Here is a 22,099-nt window from a genome sequence, read left to right on the forward strand (position 1 = left end):
GTCCAATATCTTTTTTTTCTAAAAAAACTTTAATTTCAAATCAATTGTCTTATTTTGTGACTCGTATATTTAATGCAGTTTAGTTGATATATTTTTTAAAAAGTATCTACATATTATATCTTTTATAATAACTAGGATATCAAAGTTCAGAGATTTATGGGCATTAATTTGCAGTAAGACTTGGATTTGACATTCTAGCTAGTATATCAAAGATTCATGGACATTTATTATTAGTTATACTTTGATTTTCCCATGCATGCTACATCAAAGACTCATATACCATGGGTCATAGTGGTCAAACAAAATATCATATATACTCTACATAGAGAATTAGAGATATAATTCATTCAAAGAGGTATGGATAAATTAATTTGGAGTGAGACATGGATTCTCACATGCTATATAAAAAATGTATGGACATTAATTAGTTGCTAGATATGAATTCTCACATCCTACACCAAAGATTCGTAGAAAGTGTTTATTAGTAGCTAGAAATAGACTCCCACATGCTTTATATAAGGATATGTAGGTGCAGGGTAAGGTTCACATCCATACCGATTCTGACACATTCGGTCTTAGCCGCACTAAACCAATAATAAGAATCCTAGTAGTGGAGAATGTTTGCTAATGCATTCATTCGACTTATGGTCTTTGCATTGGCTATTACTATGCTTACAATGCTTGCTCAAGGGAGCCCTTTGGTTTTCAAAGCACATGTTTTTCAAAACTGCATGGATACCATAAAAAAACATCCCCCATACAAACCACCAAGTCGCAAATGCATCAACACAGTCACTAAATCTAACTTGGTTAGCATTTGTTCCGTCCTTGACGCCAGCGACGAGGAGAAAATAAGTGTGGAGAGGCTTGTTAGTCTGGGGCGTCAGTTTGGACAACATTTTACACCTGGGGCAAAATGCGGCAGTAAGTTATATAGTACCCTTTTATTTTATTTTATTATATTTTTTATATTATTAGTATGCTATTATATCATTATCATGTAAGAAATATGACATGAACTTTTGTTTTCAGCTTACACTATTCCATAGCTTTCGGGACCACCAGTGCCATGGTTGGCACATCTATGAGTGTTCTTGGAGATAGAGAAAGCCATGGAGTAGCTAGAAATGGAGTAGAATAAATATATGGAAGGTTTTAATTCAAATGTCTTTATGTAATACTTTGAAGAAGAAAGTCTTCAAATATGATATGTGCAATGTGTGTGGTTTTTTATAACTGGTGTGAAATATATGTTGAATACCAACATAAAAAAGTGAGTATACCCTGAGCAGTGGCCCCGTGCTCCAAGTAGGGTGAAGACGATATAGATATTTTTTTAACTATATTCGAGACTAAATCCATTTAGAGTTCACATATGTCCGTACCCAAGCCTAGATATTCAATATCTGATACTATATCCGTATCCGAATACTCAAATCATATATTTATGATGTCAATATCCAAACATATTCTATCCAATATAGTCAACACTATTCATATTTAAATCTAAATCTGAACAAAAATATAAAAATAAGCGTCATACAAGTGATATTTGTTGGTATCCAATCCATTTACATCCCTATCCAGGTATGCGATCTCTTGGCAAGTTTTGCTCCTCCCAATGAAGACAAAGGATAGAGCTCCTACTCACTTGACTTCACATAATTTATTTTATTAAAATGATTTATTTAGATACCATTAGGGTGAATAGTTTCTTCTGTTCTATCTTTTTTTCACTAAACTATCGTCGCACCTTTTGCATTTGTACCAGATCTAGATTCATGACCTGTGCTCATACAAATTAAAACAATGATAAGAAGGCCAATCCAAGACACATTGTTTCGTGCAACGCAAAAACACTTTTACTAGTGCTACTATGCTATATAATGTGCATAGTTATTCGTCTTGGCTCTGGAGGCCTAGAGCGACCACCTTGCTCGCACCTGCTTAAGGCACATGCAACATAATTTACCGGTGGATTCACTCTTTCTTTGTTCATATCACAATATGCTTGTCTACTGAAACACTCTAAGAAACTTATGATTGGTCCAATATTTGTTTCTAAAAAACTTTAATCTCTAACCAATTAGAAGGATATGCCACGTGTTGCAACAAAAATCACAAAGGGTTTAAAATAAAAACTAGACTACTCATATTTACTTACATGTTTTACATGAAGAGATAACTGTCATGGTGAAGGTCAGTGGATGGTGTAGCATATTAATGTAGACAACAAAATGATGTGAATTGCTAATGTGGATAGCTTAAATGAGGACATAGTTATATGTGCTAGTGGGTTGTATAATCATGTGCAAGTAGATATTGACGTAGACGACAACTTGCATTCTGAGATAGAATGCCATTGGAAACTGAAAATGTGAAATCTATAGATATAGATATAGATATAGATAAAGATTTCTCATTTTGTGACTCATATTTTAATGTGTTTTGTAGGTGTTTTTAGAAATATCTACGTATTATTTATATTTCGTAATAACTAAGCATCAAAGTCTTAGTATAATATTTTTAAATATTTATGGACATTAATTTATAATGAGACATGAATTTTGATATTCTAGTATATCAAAGAAATATGGACATTTATTATTAGTTAGTCTTGGATTGTCCCTTGCATGCTATATCGAAGACTCATAGACCATAAGTAGTGGTGGTCAAACATAAATTCAAATATGCTCTGTATAGAGATATATAATCCATCACACCAAGAGTGGGAGAGGTATGAACAAATTAATTTATAGTGAAAATATGGAGTTATAGACTCTCACATGTTACATCAAAGATGTATAGACATTGATTAGATATATAATTCGTCCAGAAAGTCATGGGCAAAATAGTTTAGTAGTGAGGTAGATTCTCACATACTATAGCAAAGATGTATAGAGATTGATTATTAGTTAGACATTGATTCTTACATCCTACCACTACTAGAAACGCAAATATTCCTATTGGTATGGGACCAATCGATAGAAAAATTATATTTATCTTGTTGGTTACCATAAAACATATTATAGAAAAAAGTACAAAATCGACAGAAAAGTCATATTTATTCTGTATTACTATAGACCCGATAGGGACATGCATTTATTCTTCTTTCGGTTATCAACACAGAAATTCTATCCCACTTGCGCCTAGAATCAGAGTTGGTTGCTAACTTGGGCCTGAGCCATGGTGGCCTTTCAGCCAGCCCAAAAGAGGGTGTTCTTAGCCTCACCACGTATATAAATGTTGTCCCAACCCTAGCTCCCGTTAGATGTGTCCCCTGCTCCTATCCCTCTGTTGTTGTGGCGCTGCTCCTGCCCTCGTCGCAGCTAGTCCACTGATATTTGAAAGATGATCTCTAACAACATAATGCTCCATTGCATGTTTTATTTGATGAGGATGAATCGTACTAATGCAAGTCTTCAAAGAAGCCCTAGTGCAAGATAGACTAATGCCTTGTTTAGTTCACCCTTTCAAGATTCTCCATCACATCAAATCTTACGGCACATATATGAAGTTTTAAATATAGATGAAAACAAAAACTAATTGCACAGTTTGCCTATAAATCGGGAGATGGATCTTTTAAGCCTAGTTACTCCATGATTGAACAACGTTTGTCAAATAAAAACGAAAATGCTACAATGTCAAAATCCAAAAAATTTTGGATCTAAACAAGGCCTAAATCTTTATATACATATATAGTGTTAGTGACGTATGGTTGCTAGATTGTTTGCTCAACTTAATAATTTATCTGTATGGATGGATTAAAAATACTTGTCATTTGTTATATGTATGGATGGATTATTTGTGTTGTAATATGATTTGTTAAATGAATATTCTTGGTATATGAATGATCTAAATTAAATTTGAGACTGTTTCAGTGATTTTAATTTTTTCGATTGGCTAAAGTATCCATTTGATGAAAAAGCTGATGCACATTTTCCTGCCATTTACGGCCTTGTTTAGATGCAAAAACTTTTCAGATTTCGCTACTGTAGCACTTTCATTTGTTTGTGGCAAATATTGTCCAATCATAGACTAACTAGGATCAAAAGATTTGTCACGCGATTTACAGGCAAACTGTGTAATTAGTTTTTATTTTCATCTATATTTAATACTTCATGCATGTGCCCAAGTTTTGATGTGACGGAGAATCTTGAAAAGGTTTTTGGAGTGAACTAAACAAGGCCTACATGTAATTCTACCCCTGTTTGCCAGATATTTTTTCGCCAATTGTTCAAATTTTTTTGTCAACAAAAAAATTGGTTAATCAATAGGTTTTTTATATTTCCTATCGTTTTAATTCCAAGGATACTTTTATATCGATTTACCAATAGAAAAATTGATTTTTTTTTAATTTTTCTGTCAGTATTTTATATTTTTCTATCGATTTTGCATAGATAGTTTTCAGTTGTGCACATTAAAGACTCGTGGATATTAATTATATTATCTAAATGGACTCCCACATGCTTTATAAAAGGATATATGTAGGTACAGGGTAAGATTCACATAGGCCTTGTTTAGTTCCCATCAAAACCCAAAAAATTTTCAAGATTCTCCGTCAAATCGAATCTTGTGGCATATGCATAGAGCATTAGATATAAATAAAAACAAAAACGAATTACACAGTTTATCTGTAAATTGTGAAATGAATCTTTTAAGCATAGTTACTCCATAATTGAACAATATTTATCAAATAAAAATGAAAGTGCTACAGTATCTCAACCCAAATTTTTTTGAGAACTAAACAAGGCCTGATATAGATTTTGACATATTCGATTCTAGTAGCTTTGAACCATTAACCCTAGTAGTGCAGAATGGTTCGTAAAGCATTCCTTCGACTTATGATAGTTGCATTGGCTATTACTACAAGGCTTGCTCAAGGCACAACGAACCCTGAGGCTTCCAAAGTAGAGTTTTTTCATTACTGTATGAATGTTATAAAAAAAGAGCCTTGGATCCCCAAGTCTAAAAATGCATCACCATACTGCTTAGAACTGAGCCCTCATTTAGTTACATTCGAATCTCAAAACTTTTTCAAAATTTTTCATCTCATCGAATTTTGTGGCACATGCATAAATTGTACAGTTTGTCTATAATTTGTAAGAATCTTTTAAGATTATTTAGTTCATAATTGAACAATAATTGCCAAATATAAACGAAAGTATTATGGTACCACCGACGAAACTAAATGAGGCTCTCTCCGACCCTCGTGTGGCTTTGCACTTTTTGTACATCTTGCATTGCTTTTAATACATATTAGGTAGGGGCCTCCCCTCTCAACTTTCTAAAAAAAGAAACTAAACGAGGCCTGGCTTGGCTAGCATTAGTTACGTTCAGGCATTGTTTACTTCCACCCAAAAACTCAAAATTTTTGAAGATTTTCCGTCACATCGAATCTTTAGACACATGCATGGAGTATTAAATATAGACGAAAATAAAAACTAATTGCACGGTTTGGTCGGAATTGACGAGACGAATCTTTTGAACCTAGTTAGTCCATAGTTAGACAATAATTACCCCAAACAAATAAAAGTACTACAGTATCGCGAAATTTTTCTATTGAAGAACTAAACACGGCCTCAGCGTTATAGACAAGGCGACAATATGCGTGGAGAGGCTTGTTACTTTCGGACGTCAGTTTGGAAAAAAATTTTACATCCGTACCAGAAATTCTATCCTTTAACGCATATATAAATAAAATTTGTTTTTTTTATATAAATAATTATAGAACGAGTTTGAATCTCAAATTTTATCATGATTTATATCTATAGATGTATTATTGGTGTGCATAGTTTTATTTTTTTTAAAAACTGCTGAGTATGATTTTAATAGTGTTTTCATGAATTGGTTTGCACTAGATATTTTGCTATTCATGGACCGTACAAAGATGTGACGGCTGTAAGGCCTTGTTTAAATTTTCAAGATTTTTCTTGTCACATCGAATCTTTGTACATATGCATTAAGTATTAAATATATATAAAATAAATAACTAATTGTACAGTTTATCTGTAATTTGCGAGATGAGTTTTTTAAAGGATTAAGTCCACTTTTAGCCCCTCAACTATTGACCGAGTTTCATTTTAGCCATCAACTACAAAACCGTCTGTTTTTCACCCTCAACTACCAAAACCGGTCACTTTTAGCACCCGGAGAGAGGACAGGGCGGTTTTGAGCCACTTTGAGCGGTTTTTCCTTTTTCTTTTCTATGGTTAAACCTGTGAATTTCATATTGAATTGTTTGAGCATGGTAAATTCATCAAATGTTTTGGATAGCCTTGTCATGATGTTCTCTATACAGAAAAAATGTGAAACTATAAAAGTAAGTATTTTTTGGATGCTAAAAAATTAGCTCTTTTAATTAATAAATACATGTTCTATGATTTTTGTAGGATAATATATATATCCTATGATCATGAAACTTTTTGTGTAACTGTTTAAGATTAATTTAATGATGTTTGCTTATGTCTCTAATTTATATGTAATTAATAAAGCATATAAATTAGGGATATAAGCAAACATCATCAAATTAATCTCAAACTTTTTGTGAAGGTCTATCTTAGTATAAAACAGTTATGCAAAAAGTTTCATGATCATAGGATATATATATATTATCCTACAAAAATCAGAACATACGTTTATTAATTAAAAGAGCTAATTTTTAGCATAAAAACACTACTTATTTTTATAGTTTCATATTTTTCCTTCATAGAAAACATCATGACAAGGCTACCCAAAACATTTGATGAATTTACCATGCTCAAACAATTCACTATGAAATTCACAATTTTAACCATAGAAAAGAAAAAGGAAAAACCGCTCAAAGTGCTTAAAACCGCCCTGTCCTCTCTCTGGGTGCTAAAAGTGACCGGTTTTGATAGTTGAGGGTGAAAAACAGACGGTTTTATAGTTAAGGGCTAAAATTATACTCGGCCAATAGTTGAGAGGCTAAAAATAGACTTAATCCTTTTTTAAACCTAGTTAATCCATAATTAAACAATAATTACTAAATATAAACAAAAATACTATAATAAGTAAAATCAAAATTTTTCTCTAACTAAGGCCTTGTTTAGTTTCCAAAAACTACCAAAAATTTTCAAGATTCCCCGTCACATCGAATCTTACAACACATGCATGAAGTATTAAATATAGATAAAAATAAAAACTAATTACACAGTTTACCTGTAAATCGCGAGAGGAATCTTTTGACCCTAGTTAGTGGATAATATTTGCCACAAACAAACGAAAGTGCTACAGTACTCGAGGCCAAAATTTTTTGCAAACTGAACAAGGCCTAAACAAGGCCTAATGGGTTGAATATAGACCCTCAAAATTACTATCGGACGGCACAGATAAGCAACGAGTTTGTTCGGAAGATACGAATCCGTGCCTGCAAGTTGCCACAAATCTGACTGCAAGATTGGGCCCTCATTTCCAAGCTCCAAGCCTCGCCGCCGCCGCCGCCGCCGCGGGCGACTATGCCATTGTCGACCCCGCTCTCACTCTCCTCCGCCGCCGTCGCTCGTCTCCGGCGACCCGCGAATTACCTTGCTCATGTTAAGGTCTCTCTCTTTCCTCCTACTCCACTCATCGCTCCACTCCAGGCAGAGCCCATCTAGACTCCTCTCTTCTGCCGCCTCCTCCCGTGGTACCCTAGGCGGCCGCGCGCATGGAACCGTCTCTGCCGTACTGGAGATCGTCGGCCCCATCGAGCTTCTGTTCCCGGCCTTCGAGGCGCGCCTCTATGTGCGCCTCGTGCGGCGCTGCGCGCGCGGCGCGCTCGCCGCGGGCGCCGCCGCTGCCCACGCGCACATCGTCAAACGAGGATTTGCGTGCGACATGCTCGTATCCAACGTCCTGCTGGATTCTTACGCCAAAGGAGGCTCTCTTGCGGCCGGACGCCAGCTGTTCGACGAAATGCCACACAGGGACGTCGTGTCCTGGTGTACCGTCATTTCCGCGCACGTTAGCCGCGGGATCTTCGTCGAGGCCATCGGATTATTTAAGGACTTATTGTCCTCTGATCAGGTGAAGCCAAATCAGTTTGTCATCTCATCCGTACTGAACGCCTGTGCCAGGTTGGGTGTCATGGAGCTTGGGCTCATGGTGCATGCATTGGTGGTCAAGTGTGGCTTGGGTGTCGATAGGTTTGTAGAAGTTGGATTAGTGGACATGTATGCGAAATGTGGCAACACGGGTGATGCTTTTAGGCTGTTCAATGAGATTCCGATGAAGGGCTCTGTTGCTTGGAATGCAATGATTTATGGTTTTGTCGAGAATGGTTGTTTAGTGGAGGCTGCTGAGCTTTTCCGGGATATGCATAAAATTGGCATGTCAATGGATGTGGTGACCTTGAGGGTAGTAGCTGGTGTTGCTGCTGTTCTTGGATCATTTGATCTTTCTAGGAACATTCATGTTTATGCTCTTAAAGTGGGCTTGGGAGTAGACTGTTTTGTTGTGTCTGAACTCATCAAGTCAGCCGGGATGGTAGGTGAAACTCAGTATATTGGAAAGCTTGTTGCTGCAGTTAGAAAGCGTGACGGATCTTTGTATTCTTTGGCTATTTCAAGCTATCACTCAAATGGTTGTCAGGATGAAGCAGTGAAACTTGCAGAAAGGTTTCTTTCTTCAGGTCTCAGCTTAAGGGAAGGAGACATGGTTACAGTGGTAGGCATATGTCAAATAGAAGAGGAGGTTCGACAAATGCATGCTTTTACTCTGAAAACCGGAGGCTTCTGTTATACTAACGTATGCAATGCCCTTATGTCAGTATATTCTGAACTTGGATCACTGATGTGTGCGGAATCAATCTTCAAAACTATGCAATCACCAGATGTTGTATCATGGTCTGGAGTGATGGCAGGTTGTGTCAAGAACCTCCAATTTGAAAGAGCGTGCAGTTACTTTAGGCAGTTAAGCAACACTGGAGCACCGCTAGATCAGCATTGTGTTGTTACTGTCATAAATGCATGTACTGGTCTTCAGGACTTGGATAAGGGAAGGCAGATACACTCGTTTGCTCTTAAACTTGGGCTACTGCTTGCTGATTTCATCAGTGCATCCCTAGTAAACATGTATGCAAAGTGCCATTGCATTGAGGGTGCTGCTGAGTTATTCACCCATGCATTGTTTCCACGGAATTTAGTTGTAACTAATGCCATGCTCTCTGGATATTGCTGGAATTTCCTGCCAGATAAAGCTCTGCTGCTATTTTGCAGGGAATATCAGTTTGGTCTGTGTCCTGATCGATTCACTTTCTCAACTATTCTTGGTGCATGTTCTGATATAAGAGCAAAGCAGGCTGGCGAGCAGATCCATGGCTACCTTGTAAAGATTGGTTCTGAAAATCTGGATGTCATTGTTGGAAATGCTATCATAGACCTTTATGTCAAGTGTGGATGCATTTCTAGTGCCTGTAGATTCTTTCATAGCATGAAGAGTAGGAACATCAATTCATATGCCATGTTAATGTTGGGTTATATTCAGAACAGATGCAGTGATGAAGCTCTTCATCTTTTCTCTAAGATGCAGCACAGTGGACTGCGTGCAAACCGTGTCACCTTTGCAAGAATCTTACGGGGATGTCGCGATCTTTGTGCTATTGATTTAGGAAGACAACTGCATGCTTCCATCATAAAGATGGGTCTGCTTTCTGATGTATATGTCACAAATGCACTTGTGGGAATGTACAAAGCAACTGACATTCAGACTGAATCAAGAAGAAACTCTGAAGAAACGTTGACAGGAAATGTTTCAGAACAGGATACCACAGATAGTTTCAGTTCAGAACAAAGCTATGTGAGCAGCACTCTTGAAGAACTTGGACTGTTCACATTGGATGAAGAGAATGACCATGTAACTTCTGCCAATGCGTGGAAGATCTACACTGGTGCTGCTTCTCAATTCTATGGAACTCCACTTCCCATTCATGTGGTTGGACATGAATTTGGAATCAATAACAACAATGGGAATAAGCTTTCGCTAAATTACAAGGATTCCAGCTACAAGGGAAATATAAATGGATCTGTTAAGTTATATAACTTGTTGCAAGAGGACAGCACCAAATCTGATCACTTTGTCGTCATTATTTTTGTTGATAGTAGGAATTTAAAGATGAGGGATGCAAGATTTGTTAATGTGGAACCGCTGAAACGATATGGTGATCTCCCAGCACTTGGGTTTCCTCCTTGACAAACTATAGTGCGGTATCAGAATTATGAAGTGGACATGTTATTCTTCATTCGGCAAAACTGAACTGCCATGTTAACCTATTGGCATGCATGGACAACCAACTATGACCATAGATCAGAGTCCATGCATCAGCAACTTCTCAGATCGACTCAAGTGTTATGAGGCTCACATGGTGCTGGATGGCTCAATTGCATGGAAAAATAGATCAGAACAATAATCAATTGGTATGATACAAGTGGCTAGCCCTTGCCCCTTTTTTTGTTGAACTTGTTTGTTTTCAACTTTCAGTATTGGTGAACAAGTAATTATTTTCGGTCAATTTCTTTGGTGCAGGATACACGTTACTCAAACCTTTTGAAGTGGGTGAAATTTGGATAGGAAAAATCAGCTTCAGCTTCGAACATTGATGTGAGTTAAGGTTCATGAAGTTTGCTGGGACAAAGTTTGACTGTGTTTCCGCATGGCTTCTGCCTATATCTTGCTGCTATTCCCTCTTGTACTGTATAAGTTCTGTTTTAGTCGATTCCAGTTGTAATATCCGTTAGTCATAAAAACATGTTGTAGGACAAGATTTGGTCAAACCTTAAAATGTACATACATCTAGCTTTAAAATTGTTTAGTTTGGAAACATGTAAGATATGTGTGTAGATTTGTATTGGAAAATACTTGCAAAATCTCATAAATTTAAAGGGTTCTTAAGAATACTTTCTAGAAGATATTAGTGATCAAGGATATTTTTTAGACATGCATAGAAGATCATGCGTAGTCAAATGTGACAAGTACTTTTGACCCAATGGTAGTATCAATATATATCGTGTAATGCAAAAAGAAGTTGACTCATGCAGTTACTTTGCATCATTTGCTAATATCCACCAGCCCTGTTCATGGTTTGGTTACAACCTGGGCAACCCGCCAAACCAACCCAGCTAAACTGTTCTTAACAGATTATGCAGGCTAGCAATTTTTAACCAGTTAAACCAGTCAGGTAGAAGTGAGAGCAGTAACTAACGATGTGCTTCAGTCTACGGTGGAGGAGAGCAGGGCTGCTACGTTGGCTGTGGAGGTGAGCTGGGAGATGCTTGACAAGTCATGATTCTTCGTCCTAGGCTCAGCACTCTTCTCGTATGTGTTCATGGTGCCCAGTGGTCTGGCCTTGGTGGTGAAGAAACAACTGGAGGTACGGTAGCGTCACTGCCACAGATAGCCATGGCAACCGCCGAGTGCCGTTGCCATCCTCTGGCGAGATGGCCACAGTATTTCGTTCCTCTGCATCGTGTATTCTCATCGGCTACAGCTTTGCCATCACGGTGTGGTGTATGTGCAAGAGTTGTTGGACTTAGCAGCATTCGTCATCACCACCTCCTTGTTCTCACTGCGCTCCTCATGTGCTGCCTTCTTCCTTGGACGCAGCGAGAAACTTGTCATGCTGGAGAAGGCTGCCAGCGAGAGGCTGTTTGCAGGCTAGCGTGTGCAGGCTCCTGTCCTCAGATACGCGTTCATCTGCCATGCGGCCAAGATCATGCTGCCTGCTACCGCTAGGACGGCCTCCTCAATTTCTGGTTTCAAACTGAAACCTCACAAACCGACCTTCCTAAACTGTAATCATACAGTTTGGTTTGAGAAACTGCCTAAACCCATGTTAAACCGCCGTTGAATAGGCATCCACCAACTCTGTTGGACTATCAAATCTTAAAATCATGTGAGTAGAAAAAAAATCAAGTGACAATTAGCTTAAGAACACTGTCTTAGTCAACATTTCCTATATGGCTTCTTTTTGGTTGTGGTTCATTCATCAACACTGAGACATGGTTTTGACACTCCAACACTAAATGTGTCATTGCTTTTGTTTTGCACTTGTCAAGGTGTGGGTTTGATAGCTGATGATCAACAATATTGTGTATTCCAGCTAAGGCCTACTAGTTCCTGTGTAGGTTCAATGTATAGTAAATGGAATTGCAAATAATTTGTATACTGAAGAAGTATAGCCACAAAATCTGTTTCCTTGTAATTTCTTCTGGCTATTCCAATTCTAGGTTCTGACTTCTGGTTGTTCAAGCCTGACATCATATACTTCACATGACTGGTGTATTCATTTCTACTTAGCTCATCTTTGTTTTGTTTCGATAGGTACTGGCATCGACCTTTCGTGAAATGAATATTACAGAAGGAGCAACATTGAACTTCAATGTATGTTTGTCCACTCCCCTACATTTGTATTTCTTTTCTAACTTATCTTTTGTCCGAATTTGGTGTTCTTCCTGTAAGTTCAACTACAATTGGTATCAGAAAGCTGATCAGGGCCGACGGGCTGATAGTTCGGCCCAGTTATCTTTATAAGTTTAATTATCTTTGTATTTGCAATTTATATTAGTCCTAGATAGGTTATTTAGCAAAAGAGGTGAAGTAGAAGGGACATAAATATCTGTAGACTATATAATCAAGCAATGAATTATGAAGAAACAATTCTAGTCTCCCTCAATCTCTTAAGCTCTTGGCAAAGCATAAGGCCTAGTTATCCCAAAATACCCATCTCCATAACATCTGGTATCTAGAGTCCAGCGATCCTCTTCCATCAGCCGGATCCTCTAGCACCTCCGATCCTCCATCAGCCGGATCCTCTAGCACCTCCGATCCTCCATCAGTCGTTTCAAAAAAAAAAAGACAGATATCGATCCAGATCGCCGCGTCGCCTACCTCATCCATCATGCCGCGCCGCCACAGCAACGCCACCAGCCGCCGCCGCACCCCCATCACTACCATTCGCCGCCGCCGCAATCATCGATCCAGATCTGCCGCAACCCCCCGTCGCCACCCCACCACACACCGCCGCCACCACGCTTTGCCTTGATGCACTTCCCTAAATTTGCGGGGAAATATGATCCTGTGGCCTTCGTCAACCAGTGCGACTCCTACTTCCGCCGAGAGCGCATCATGGAGGAAGAAAAGGTATGGCTGGTTTCCTGTAATTTGGAAGATGACGCCCGGGTTTGGTTCCTCCAAGTCCAGCACGATGAAGGCACCCCGGCATGGCGTCGCTTCACCGAGCTCCTGCACCTGCGCTTCAAATCGCCCCCATGCCCCAACCTGCTCCATCAGGTATCCCTTGGTGTTGACAACACCCTACGCATCCTTGCTGATGTGTCCACACAGCTGGATCGCCTCAGGGTGCGTCTCCAGGCGAAGGACAAGGAGGAACATGAACGTCGAGCGGCTGTACGCCTCCGGGCAGCAGCACGGGGACTCCTGGCACGCCGCCAAGCGCAGGCTTTTCATGCAACAAAAGCATCTAAGGAGCAAGCAGCGGTGCGCCTACAAGCATCAGTGTGAGGATTTCTTGTCCGTCGCATGGTGCGGATGAGACGCATGTTCCTCATTTCGGCACGCTGGCAAATCACAGCCGGCTCGTCTGTTCTTCCTGTGACGTTCCAGGTCTGGTGTCTTCCAGCAACAACCATGGCAACGCAGCGACCAGCACCACCGGCGGTTCAACCTGTGCCACGAATTGCAGTGGCCATCTCATCTGTTCAGGCGCCCAACGGACTCGTTGGCTGCTACGTCCTCCTCTTTTCAGCCCACGCGACGCTAGTTGTTGGGTCTTTCCCATGGGATCCAGGACGCTCTCGGCACCTTCCTCGACCACTATCACTGTAGCTCGAGGACGAGCTGGTCCTCAAGGGAGGAGGAGATGTCATGGGCAGCCAACAGGCAGCCAGGGCCGACAGGCTGATAGTTCGGCCCAGTTATCTTTATAAATTTAATTATCTTTGTATTTGCAATTTATATTAGTCCCAGATAGATTATTTAGCAAAAGATGTGAAGTAGAAGGGACATAAATATCTGTAGACTCTATTGATATAATCAAGTAATGAATTATGAAGAAACAATTCTAGTCTCCCCCAACCTCTCAAGCTCTTGGCAAAGCATAAGGCCTAGTTATCCCAAAATATCCATCACCATTACACATCAGCCATATGATTACTGATGCCTTGCTTCTGCCAATTATGCATTTATGCTGTGCCTATTTGGTGGTACTAGATGCCTTAAGTTATGTAAACCAAAAGGAAGCATTGCAGCTTGAAACTATACTCGTTGAACGGTTTTTTAATCATCTTGCACTGTGTGTCTCATGCAGATAGAACAACATTTTCCTTAAATAGAGAATCTCATGTTAACACACTTTGCTTGTTCATCAGGGCCTGGAAGAAGAATAGAAGACACCCACAGCACCACTCGGTGAAATAGCACTACTATTGAACTGCACGTGTCTGAATCAAGAAACTTCGAGGCTTTTTTGCTTTTACATGGCCTTGTTTAGTTCTCAAAAAAATTTGCAAAATTTTTCAGATTTCCCGTCACATCGAATCTTATGGTACATGCATGGAGCATTATTAATAGATAAAAAATAACTAATTATACAGTTTATTTGTAATTTGCAAGACAAATCTTTTGAGTCTAGTTAGTCCATAATTGAACGATATTTGTCAAATACAAACGAAAGTGCTACAGTGTTTATTTTGCAAAATTTTTTGGAACTAAACAAGGCCTAGCTGCCATGCACCTTATTTTTTGGTTGGTGCACCTGGGTTATACACTTATACTGTACTCTACCACTAACTTGAGGCTGTAAGCTATCTATAGAGAGAATTAGCTTTAGGTATACTGCTACTTGTACTGTTGCTGTATATGCTGGATTCAGATGCTGTGCTTGATACGTTCGAGTAACAAAGTGAAGGTCTCCCATGTTATCATTCACCAGACCTACCGACTCAGGTGAGTTTTGTTGCGCTGGAACGTTGGACATATATATATTACTGATTTCTTCTGCAATATTTGTTTGTTCAAATTTTTTATTCTTATCCATTTAATTCATTGCAGATATTTGTACCTGTACGGTTGTTGCTGCTGAGAGAATATGAACTTGATCAAGATCAATGCTACAACAGAAGCAGCACCTTGAGCAGACATGCCTTAGGTTTTGGCCCTACCCTGGCCTTATCAGAGAATGCTTTGCGAAAACTTTTTGAGCTACAGTAGCACTTTCATTTGTATATGACAATTATTGTTTAATTATGATTCGTCTCGTAAATTATAAGTAAATTATGTAATTATTTTTTTAATCTATATTTAATGCTTCATGCATGTGCCGCAAAATTAGATGTGATAGAGAACCTTGAAAAGTTTTTGGCTTTTGGGAGGAATAAAACAAGGCCTTAAAACCTCAAGTTCTCTGTGAGCAAACTGCACTGCTCATCCATGGAGGTCATGCCACGTATCACGTGGTTTTGAGTCCATAACTTCTTCCACTTGATTTGATCAATGTCTGTCATGTTTGTATAGCACATGGTATGAAGAAACAATTAATTGAGCGCTCACATATCAAGTGGTTTTTAAGGAAACTGCCTACTTGATTTGACCAATGCTTTGTCATGTTTGCATTGCGCATGGTATGAATAAATAATAAATGAGTGCACTACACAGTACAACATAAACACTTATAACATATACATACTTGTTCTTATAAACACACGTATGTACCCTATTCCTATGAGCACATCCAAGAGATACCAACTTGGAGCTCATTGTATTTCAGTTCTCTTTCTTGATTCTGAAATTTTATTGTAGCATTTTTATTTTATTTGATAATTATTGTCTAATTATAGACTAAGTTTAAAAGATTCGTCTTATAAATTAAAGTGGACTTATGGCAATTTGCAAACCGATGCAAAAATACTAGCTGACGTCATCATAGGCTTGCAATTTGCAAACCGATGCAAAAATACTAGCTGACGTCATCATACGCTTTCCTGTCATGCACTCAGAGGCGCAATTGGATGGTCCCACCTGTCAGCGGACCACCTCCTGCCTCTTAAGCCCCGCCCCTTCCTCCCCACGATACCGCGCGAAGAAATCTCTCCACGCCCACGGCCCACGGCCGCGCTCCTCGCCTGCTTAGCCGATGCCAGCGCACTCCCGCCCCGTCTCCCGCAACCCGTAGCCCCACCACAGCTGCCTCCCCCTCCCATCCCATGGCGCAGCGCCCCGCTGCCGCCGCCGTCTTCGTCGCCGCCGCCGTGGTGGCCCTGCTCCTGCTCCCTCCTTCCGCGGCGGCGGCGCCCGTGGGGGTGAACTGGGGCACGATGATGTCGCACCCCATCCACCCGTCCGCGGTGGTTGAGATGCTGCGCGCCAACGGGGTCGACCGGGTGAAGCTCTTCGACGCCGACCCCTGGACGGTCGCCGCGCTCGCCGGGTCGGGCGTGCAGGCCATGCTCGCCGCGCCCAACGACCAGCTCGCCTCCCTCGCCCGCGACCCGCGCCGCGCGCGCGAATGGGTCCGCCACAACGTCACGGCCAACGTCAACGCCGGCGTCGACGTCAGGTACTGCTACACTACCACCACGCCAACTGCCGGCGCATCTAGCTAGCTCACTGAGTGAGTAGTTGGTAGCAGTAGCACTAGCACCGTCGTTGCTCTGCCTCGCGCGCTCGGGTGCGCTCGACTGACGACTGGCGCCGCGGCCCGGATGCCCATGCTCCGTGCTCAGGAATGTGATTTGGGCTGTTTGATTTGATCAGTGTTTGGTAGAATGGCGTGGGCGAGACGAGTTGTCTTCGCGCGAGTACGTGTTTGGTAGTGGTACTACAAGTGCCAATGGGACGTGATGTGTATTCTGGTGCGCTGAGAATGTTTGATACAATGCTACCGCAGTGAGATGTGCATATTTTTTTTTAGTTCATGCGAAATGGATGCAATGCTTGTGCTGCTGCTGTACTGTTCAGTGCAGACGTTCAGGTCTCTCTGCTTGCTGTTTAGAAGATACTCCTTCCGCCCCAAAATAACGTCGATCTGTTACTTACAGTAAGCAAGTTTAGTAGAGTATATGCTTTATCAGATGTCGGAGGCAGCCATATGACAGTTCATGGTTCATGCATGTTGATTGTAGAGCATACCAGACTTTGCATGCTGGTTCATTCACATTGGAAGCCGTACGTTTCTTAGAGGTCTGTGCTTTGACTTGCTCTTTTTTAAGATGTTAGCTGTGGGTCATACACTCATACGTGCTGGACTACTGGTTGCCATGTTCTTAGGAGTGTGTCATGCACCATGCATTGATTGTTATTAGTACTATGTCAGCTATCAGGCATGGAATTGTAGGTAATAATTTAGACATGTTTTACTGGTGAGAGGAACCATAGAGTATGTGGCCGTGTCATAATTTGGTGTTTCAGGAGTTCTTTTGGATTTTAATGGATCGGCCAGTGAAGTTATATTATCATGTTTAGGTAGTGACTAGTGAGCTTGGTGCTTTTATTTCACTAAGTTGCAATTAATGCTCTCTTGTTCTTGAATAGTGGTATCATACAGTATATCCATAGCACAGTTTTTTGTCCTTAAAAGATATTCATATACACAAGACACGAATGGTCATGTTTTTTTCTCACCAATTCACCATTCTCATGCATATAGGCGAGCATGTTTATATGAATTCAATGAAATTGTTGCACAGAAAGTTACAGTATGCTATAGTTGTTACTCAGTTCCAGTCTTTGTATAGTCCTATTGTGAAAGTCCTGATACCTATATGCCAATTGTTCAGGTATGTGGCTGTTGGCAATGAACCTTTTCTGAAGAGCTATAATGGCAGCTTCATCAACATTACCTTTCCAGCACTCAAGAACATGCAGAGGGCTCTAGATGAGGCTGGCTTTGGCCAACGCATCAAGGTAGTTGTGCCACTGAATGCGGATATATACAGCTCCCCTGAGAACAAACCAGTGCCATCTGCTGGGAGTTTTCGCAAGGATATCAATACCCTCATGGTTGACATTGTTAATTACCTCCATGCAAATGATGCGCCCTTTGTGGTTAACATCTACCCATTTCTCAGCCTATATCAGAATCCCAACTTCCCGCTGAATTTCTCCTTCTTTGATGGTGCTACCAAGCCAGTATTTGATCAAGGAATGGTCTACACTAATGTGTTTGATGCCAATTTTGATACTCTTGTCTGGTCATTAAGGAAAGCTGGAGTGCCCGACATGAGAATCATTGTTGGTGAAGTTGGCTGGCCAACGGATGGTGATAAGAATGCTAACATCAAATACGCACAGAGGTTCTATAATGGTTTTCTGAGGAAGGTGGCCAAAAATATTGGCACACCTCTGAGACCTGGTCGTATGGAAGTTTACCTGTTTGCATTGATTGATGAGAACCAGAAGAGTGTCCTGCCTGGACGCTTTGAGCGTCACTGGGGACTATTCACTTATGATGGAAAACCAAAGTTCTCTATGGATCTCAGTGGAAATGGCAAAGGCAATTTGGCTGAAATTAAAGGGGTGCAATACTTGCCATCACAATGGTGTGTATTCAACAAGGATACAAAGGATAAATACAAAGATCTGCCAGCCTCTGTAAACTATGCATGCTCAAATGCAGATTGTACGCCACTGGGGTATGGGGCCTCATGCAATGGTCTCAGCCATGATGGGAACATATCATATGCATTCAACATCTATTTCCAGACAATGGATCAGGATGTCAGGGCTTGTTCTTTTGGAGGCCTTGCAATGATCACAGCGACAAATGCTTCACAAGGAGGGTGCTTGTTTCCAGTACAGATTCTGAGTGCTTCAGGAAGAGTGGTGCCACTGATATTTTGGCCTATAACCTTGGTTATGCTAGTCTCTGTGATCAATCTACTGTAGACATGGACGGATAGTAGTAAGCACTGAAATATTGGGTTACTGAAGCGGTAATAGGTTTGCACATACACAGGAAAGAATAGTCACTCAAGATGATGTTGATGAGGACAACAAAATTGTCAAACACAGTCGTGTTCTCTGTGCTACTGGCAGTAGTACCATACCTCATTAACTTTGATAGTGAGAAAGCTAAAATTTGACATGTGGTCGGTAGAAGCTGATGATCTCGCATATCAACAAGTGTTAAGTCCTGAACCTTTTACCACATCCATTGCTGTGCTGGCTGCTGATATTTTACAGCAACATGGCTTTCACTTTCTTTTCGATACCAAATACCGATGCTACCTGTTCACTGAGTAACAGTCTGTGTCTGTCGTATGTGAAGCGAACAATTTGCGCAGCACCTGCAGCATTACTACCCTGTCTTTTATTTACAGGTTTGCTCTCGTCTGGATGTATGAACCAAGTGAAAGAAACTTTTCTTGTTTCATGATAGCTACACTGGATTCCCATGTGTGGTATTTTTGTCTGTTCACTACTCCAGTCACTTCTCTAGGGAGAGAACATAATGCTGATCATTGTCCCTTGTTCAGTCCTCTTTGTTTCGTTTCCGGTTATCTTATTTCTTTGGGAACATCTATTTATGTTTATTGATTCTTTTGGTCTAGTCAGCTCAGGGCAGGCATACCTGACAGGAACTCCGAAGGATCGAACGTTGTGGAGTCACAAACATGGTCGATTCATTACGAAATTCCGGAGAAGGTATTTGCATTATCTTCTTCTAGGAATCTGATTTGACGAACTGAGATTCGAAGCTCCATCACGGAGTTCAGTGGAAGCTATCTACTCTTGGCACAATTTTCCAGTTAATTCTGCTGAATCAGCATTTGACATGTCTCCAGCTGGAGTCTGCTGGATGTGCGAACCGTTCCATTTCCTCAATCCTTCATACCATTTTTTCCGGTGCTTTACATGCTTGCCCTTCGAAATATGGATGTTTGATGATCGATAAGTTCATTAATTTCGATGTGATGCGGACGGATTCCCCGAATCTTAAGTGGTTGTTGGTTTGTAATAATCTCCTAATTCTGGACGACGCAGGTAAGTGGCTGCTGAGGCCCCTACGCGTCCGCCGCCGCTGGCCTTCGCGCCGCCCGCGCGTTTGCCGCTGCTGGCCGGCGCGCCGCCCGCGCGTCCGCTGCTGCTTGCCTGTGCGCCGCCCGCGCGTCCGCTGCTGCTGGCCTGCGCTCCTCCAGTGCATCTGCCTGCGCACGCACGCATCGCTGTGCGTGACCCGAGGGGCCGCCGCGTGTGTGGGTCACGCGCCACCGCCGCCCGCATCTGGCCCGTCGCTCTCCGGCTGTCGCATGTGTGTGCTGTGCCACATCGCCGGCTCGCTGCTCGCCGTCACGTCCGCCTCTGCTCCCTACAGAACTTGCACCCAAGTTGTTCGACGTTTTGCCAGAATGGTCAATCAGGATGGAGTGCTATCCTTGACTGAAGATCTCTCATGGCGCATCTAAGCAAGCCTCTTCTAGCCCCGATGGAGCTCTCTGGCCTCAATTTTCGCCAAGGTATTGGGGTCCAAGCTGCCATCAATCAGAGGTTTGGTCTTTCAGTCTCTCCCTCGGGGATTTCTTCTGGTGTTTTCTTTCTAGTTGCTTCTTTTGGTCGTTGCAAGTTCCGTCTTTGCCCTCTCTCAGTGGGTCTCCTCCTCCAAGCCACCATTGGGGGTGTTGCTCAGGATTTCTGCGTTCCTTGCTCCTCGAGTATTTCGCTTCTCAGTTTCTTCTAAAAATGTGGGCTTCCACATCTTCAAGTTGGCTAGCTTCGAATGCTCTAACTATAAGATCTTTTTTCACCTTTGGGGCAATGGAGGTCCTCGTTGGAATCTAGAACTTGCAGCTTTCAATAGAGAAGAAGATGATTCCTGGTTGTTAGGAGCACCTGAGTTACGTAGATGCTGTAAAGTCGGGTATTTTGACAGGAGCAAATAGTCTTCCAGTCAAGCAAAAGTTCAGTATTTTGGCAGAATCAAATAGACCTCCGAGCAAGCAATCGGTTTTCGATCGTCTGATTTTCCCAAAAGATGCTTGGGGTTCTCGTGCAGCCCCTCCAGACCGACTTTTCTATGGCCGGGCTCAAAATTCAGTTAGAAGGAATTTGGTCAGCAGAGAGAAGCCAGGCAACAATGGGTGTGGAAAGGCAATCGACTCTACTCAGATGGATTTGAATTTGGCTTTAGATCTTGGGATGAGTCAACCTCCATCTGCTTTTCACCCTAATCCGAATCTGTCATGGACAGGAAGCTCCAGGTCTTGCTCACGTTGCCTCTCAAACAATCATTCAAGGAGTGGCTGTAAATTCAAGATTAGATGTTATAGGTGCCTGTATGAGGGACATATTGCAATGAATTGCATTGAGCAACAACACTTGGACAGAAACTTGTTTAGAATTAACCAGAGGTGTGATTGGAGCATTAAAGGAAAAGCTCAACTCGAGCAGCCCAAATGGTTCTCCAAGACCAGGAGCGTGCCTCTTAGACTGAGTGAGAGCAGCCCACCCATTTTTAGCTCTTTTGCAGATTGGTGGAGCGTGGGCTTGGCTTTGCAGACGGCGCCTCAACAGCCTGAGCCCAGGATCATACCGTGGACCCTACCATCTAAGTATATGAATGATTCGCCGGATGCATTTGAGACCCACAGGAAAGAAGATGCAACCAAGATTAACAGAGACGTAGTACAAAGCCAATGGTCAGAAAAAATACATGTGCAACAAGAGACACCTGAACAGGGTATCATCGATTTTTTTGGCTTGGGGCAACAGGTTGTAGGTATAGAGGTTGAGGAGCAACAGAACAATGAATGGCATGAAGAATTATCAGCAGCACTGAGCCTTAATCTAAACATGGTTCCTCTAGTTCTGGAGCAGGACTTGAATGCAGCTCCTTTGCCAGATGATCCACAAGTAGTTCTTTTTCATCCACTGCACTCAATGGCTCAGGACAACATAGACTTAAATGAAACAGAGGCCAACATACAACATCCAGTCCAACTTGAAGTTGCAGAAGAGGTTGTGGAGGAGAATCATCCTATCATAGAGTCACAAGCTCAAGATCAGCAGAGTAACTTCCTAACATCAGAGATTTCTCAAGAGGACCATTTGGATGATTTGGAAATCCAAATCCTTCATAATCAGAAAAAGG

General features: G+C 41.4%; 3 protein-coding genes and 1 long non-coding RNA gene across 7 annotated transcripts; all 4 read left to right on the forward strand.

The window, feature by feature from the left end:
* Positions 547-1,197, forward strand: LOC110430040. Its single transcript, XR_002447234.1, has 2 exons — positions 547-924; positions 1,033-1,197. It is a non-coding gene; the product is annotated as an uncharacterized LOC110430040 (long non-coding RNA).
* LOC8061057 (pentatricopeptide repeat-containing protein At4g33170) lies at positions 7,349-14,616 on the forward strand. 4 transcript variants are annotated; one of them, XM_021448021.1, is made up of 5 exons: positions 7,349-10,415; positions 10,525-10,599; positions 11,136-11,368; positions 12,319-12,378; positions 14,385-14,616. In XM_021448021.1, the coding sequence occupies exon 1, from the start codon at positions 7,555-7,557 to the stop codon at positions 10,189-10,191; it is 2,637 nt and encodes an 878-aa protein (XP_021303696.1). In that variant the 5' UTR covers positions 7,349-7,554; the 3' UTR covers positions 10,192-10,415; positions 10,525-10,599; positions 11,136-11,368; positions 12,319-12,378; positions 14,385-14,616. The 4 variants fall into 4 exon arrangements, with proteins under 4 accessions (XP_021303696.1, XP_021303697.1, XP_002440137.1 ...); XM_021448022.1 differs by having other exon boundaries at positions 11,136-11,254; XM_002440092.2 differs by lacking the exon at positions 11,136-11,368.
* Positions 12,385-14,372, forward strand: LOC110430374. Its single transcript, XM_021448025.1, has 2 exons — positions 12,385-13,514; positions 13,589-14,372. The coding sequence occupies exons 1-2, from the start codon at positions 13,067-13,069 to the stop codon at positions 13,840-13,842; spliced, it is 702 nt and encodes a 233-aa protein (XP_021303700.1). The 5' UTR covers positions 12,385-13,066; the 3' UTR covers positions 13,843-14,372.
* Positions 16,134-19,486, forward strand: LOC8061058 (glucan endo-1,3-beta-glucosidase 8). Its single transcript, XM_002440093.2, has 2 exons — positions 16,134-16,570; positions 17,790-19,486. Exons 1-2 carry the CDS (start codon positions 16,218-16,220, stop codon positions 18,895-18,897), a joined length of 1,461 nt encoding a protein of 486 aa, XP_002440138.1. The 5' UTR covers positions 16,134-16,217; the 3' UTR covers positions 18,898-19,486.

The sequence above is a fragment of the Sorghum bicolor genome, chromosome 9 (genome assembly GCF_000003195.3).
Source record: "Sorghum bicolor cultivar BTx623 chromosome 9, Sorghum_bicolor_NCBIv3, whole genome shotgun sequence".
In the NCBI taxonomy this organism is placed as follows: Eukaryota; Viridiplantae; Streptophyta; class Magnoliopsida; order Poales; family Poaceae; genus Sorghum; species Sorghum bicolor.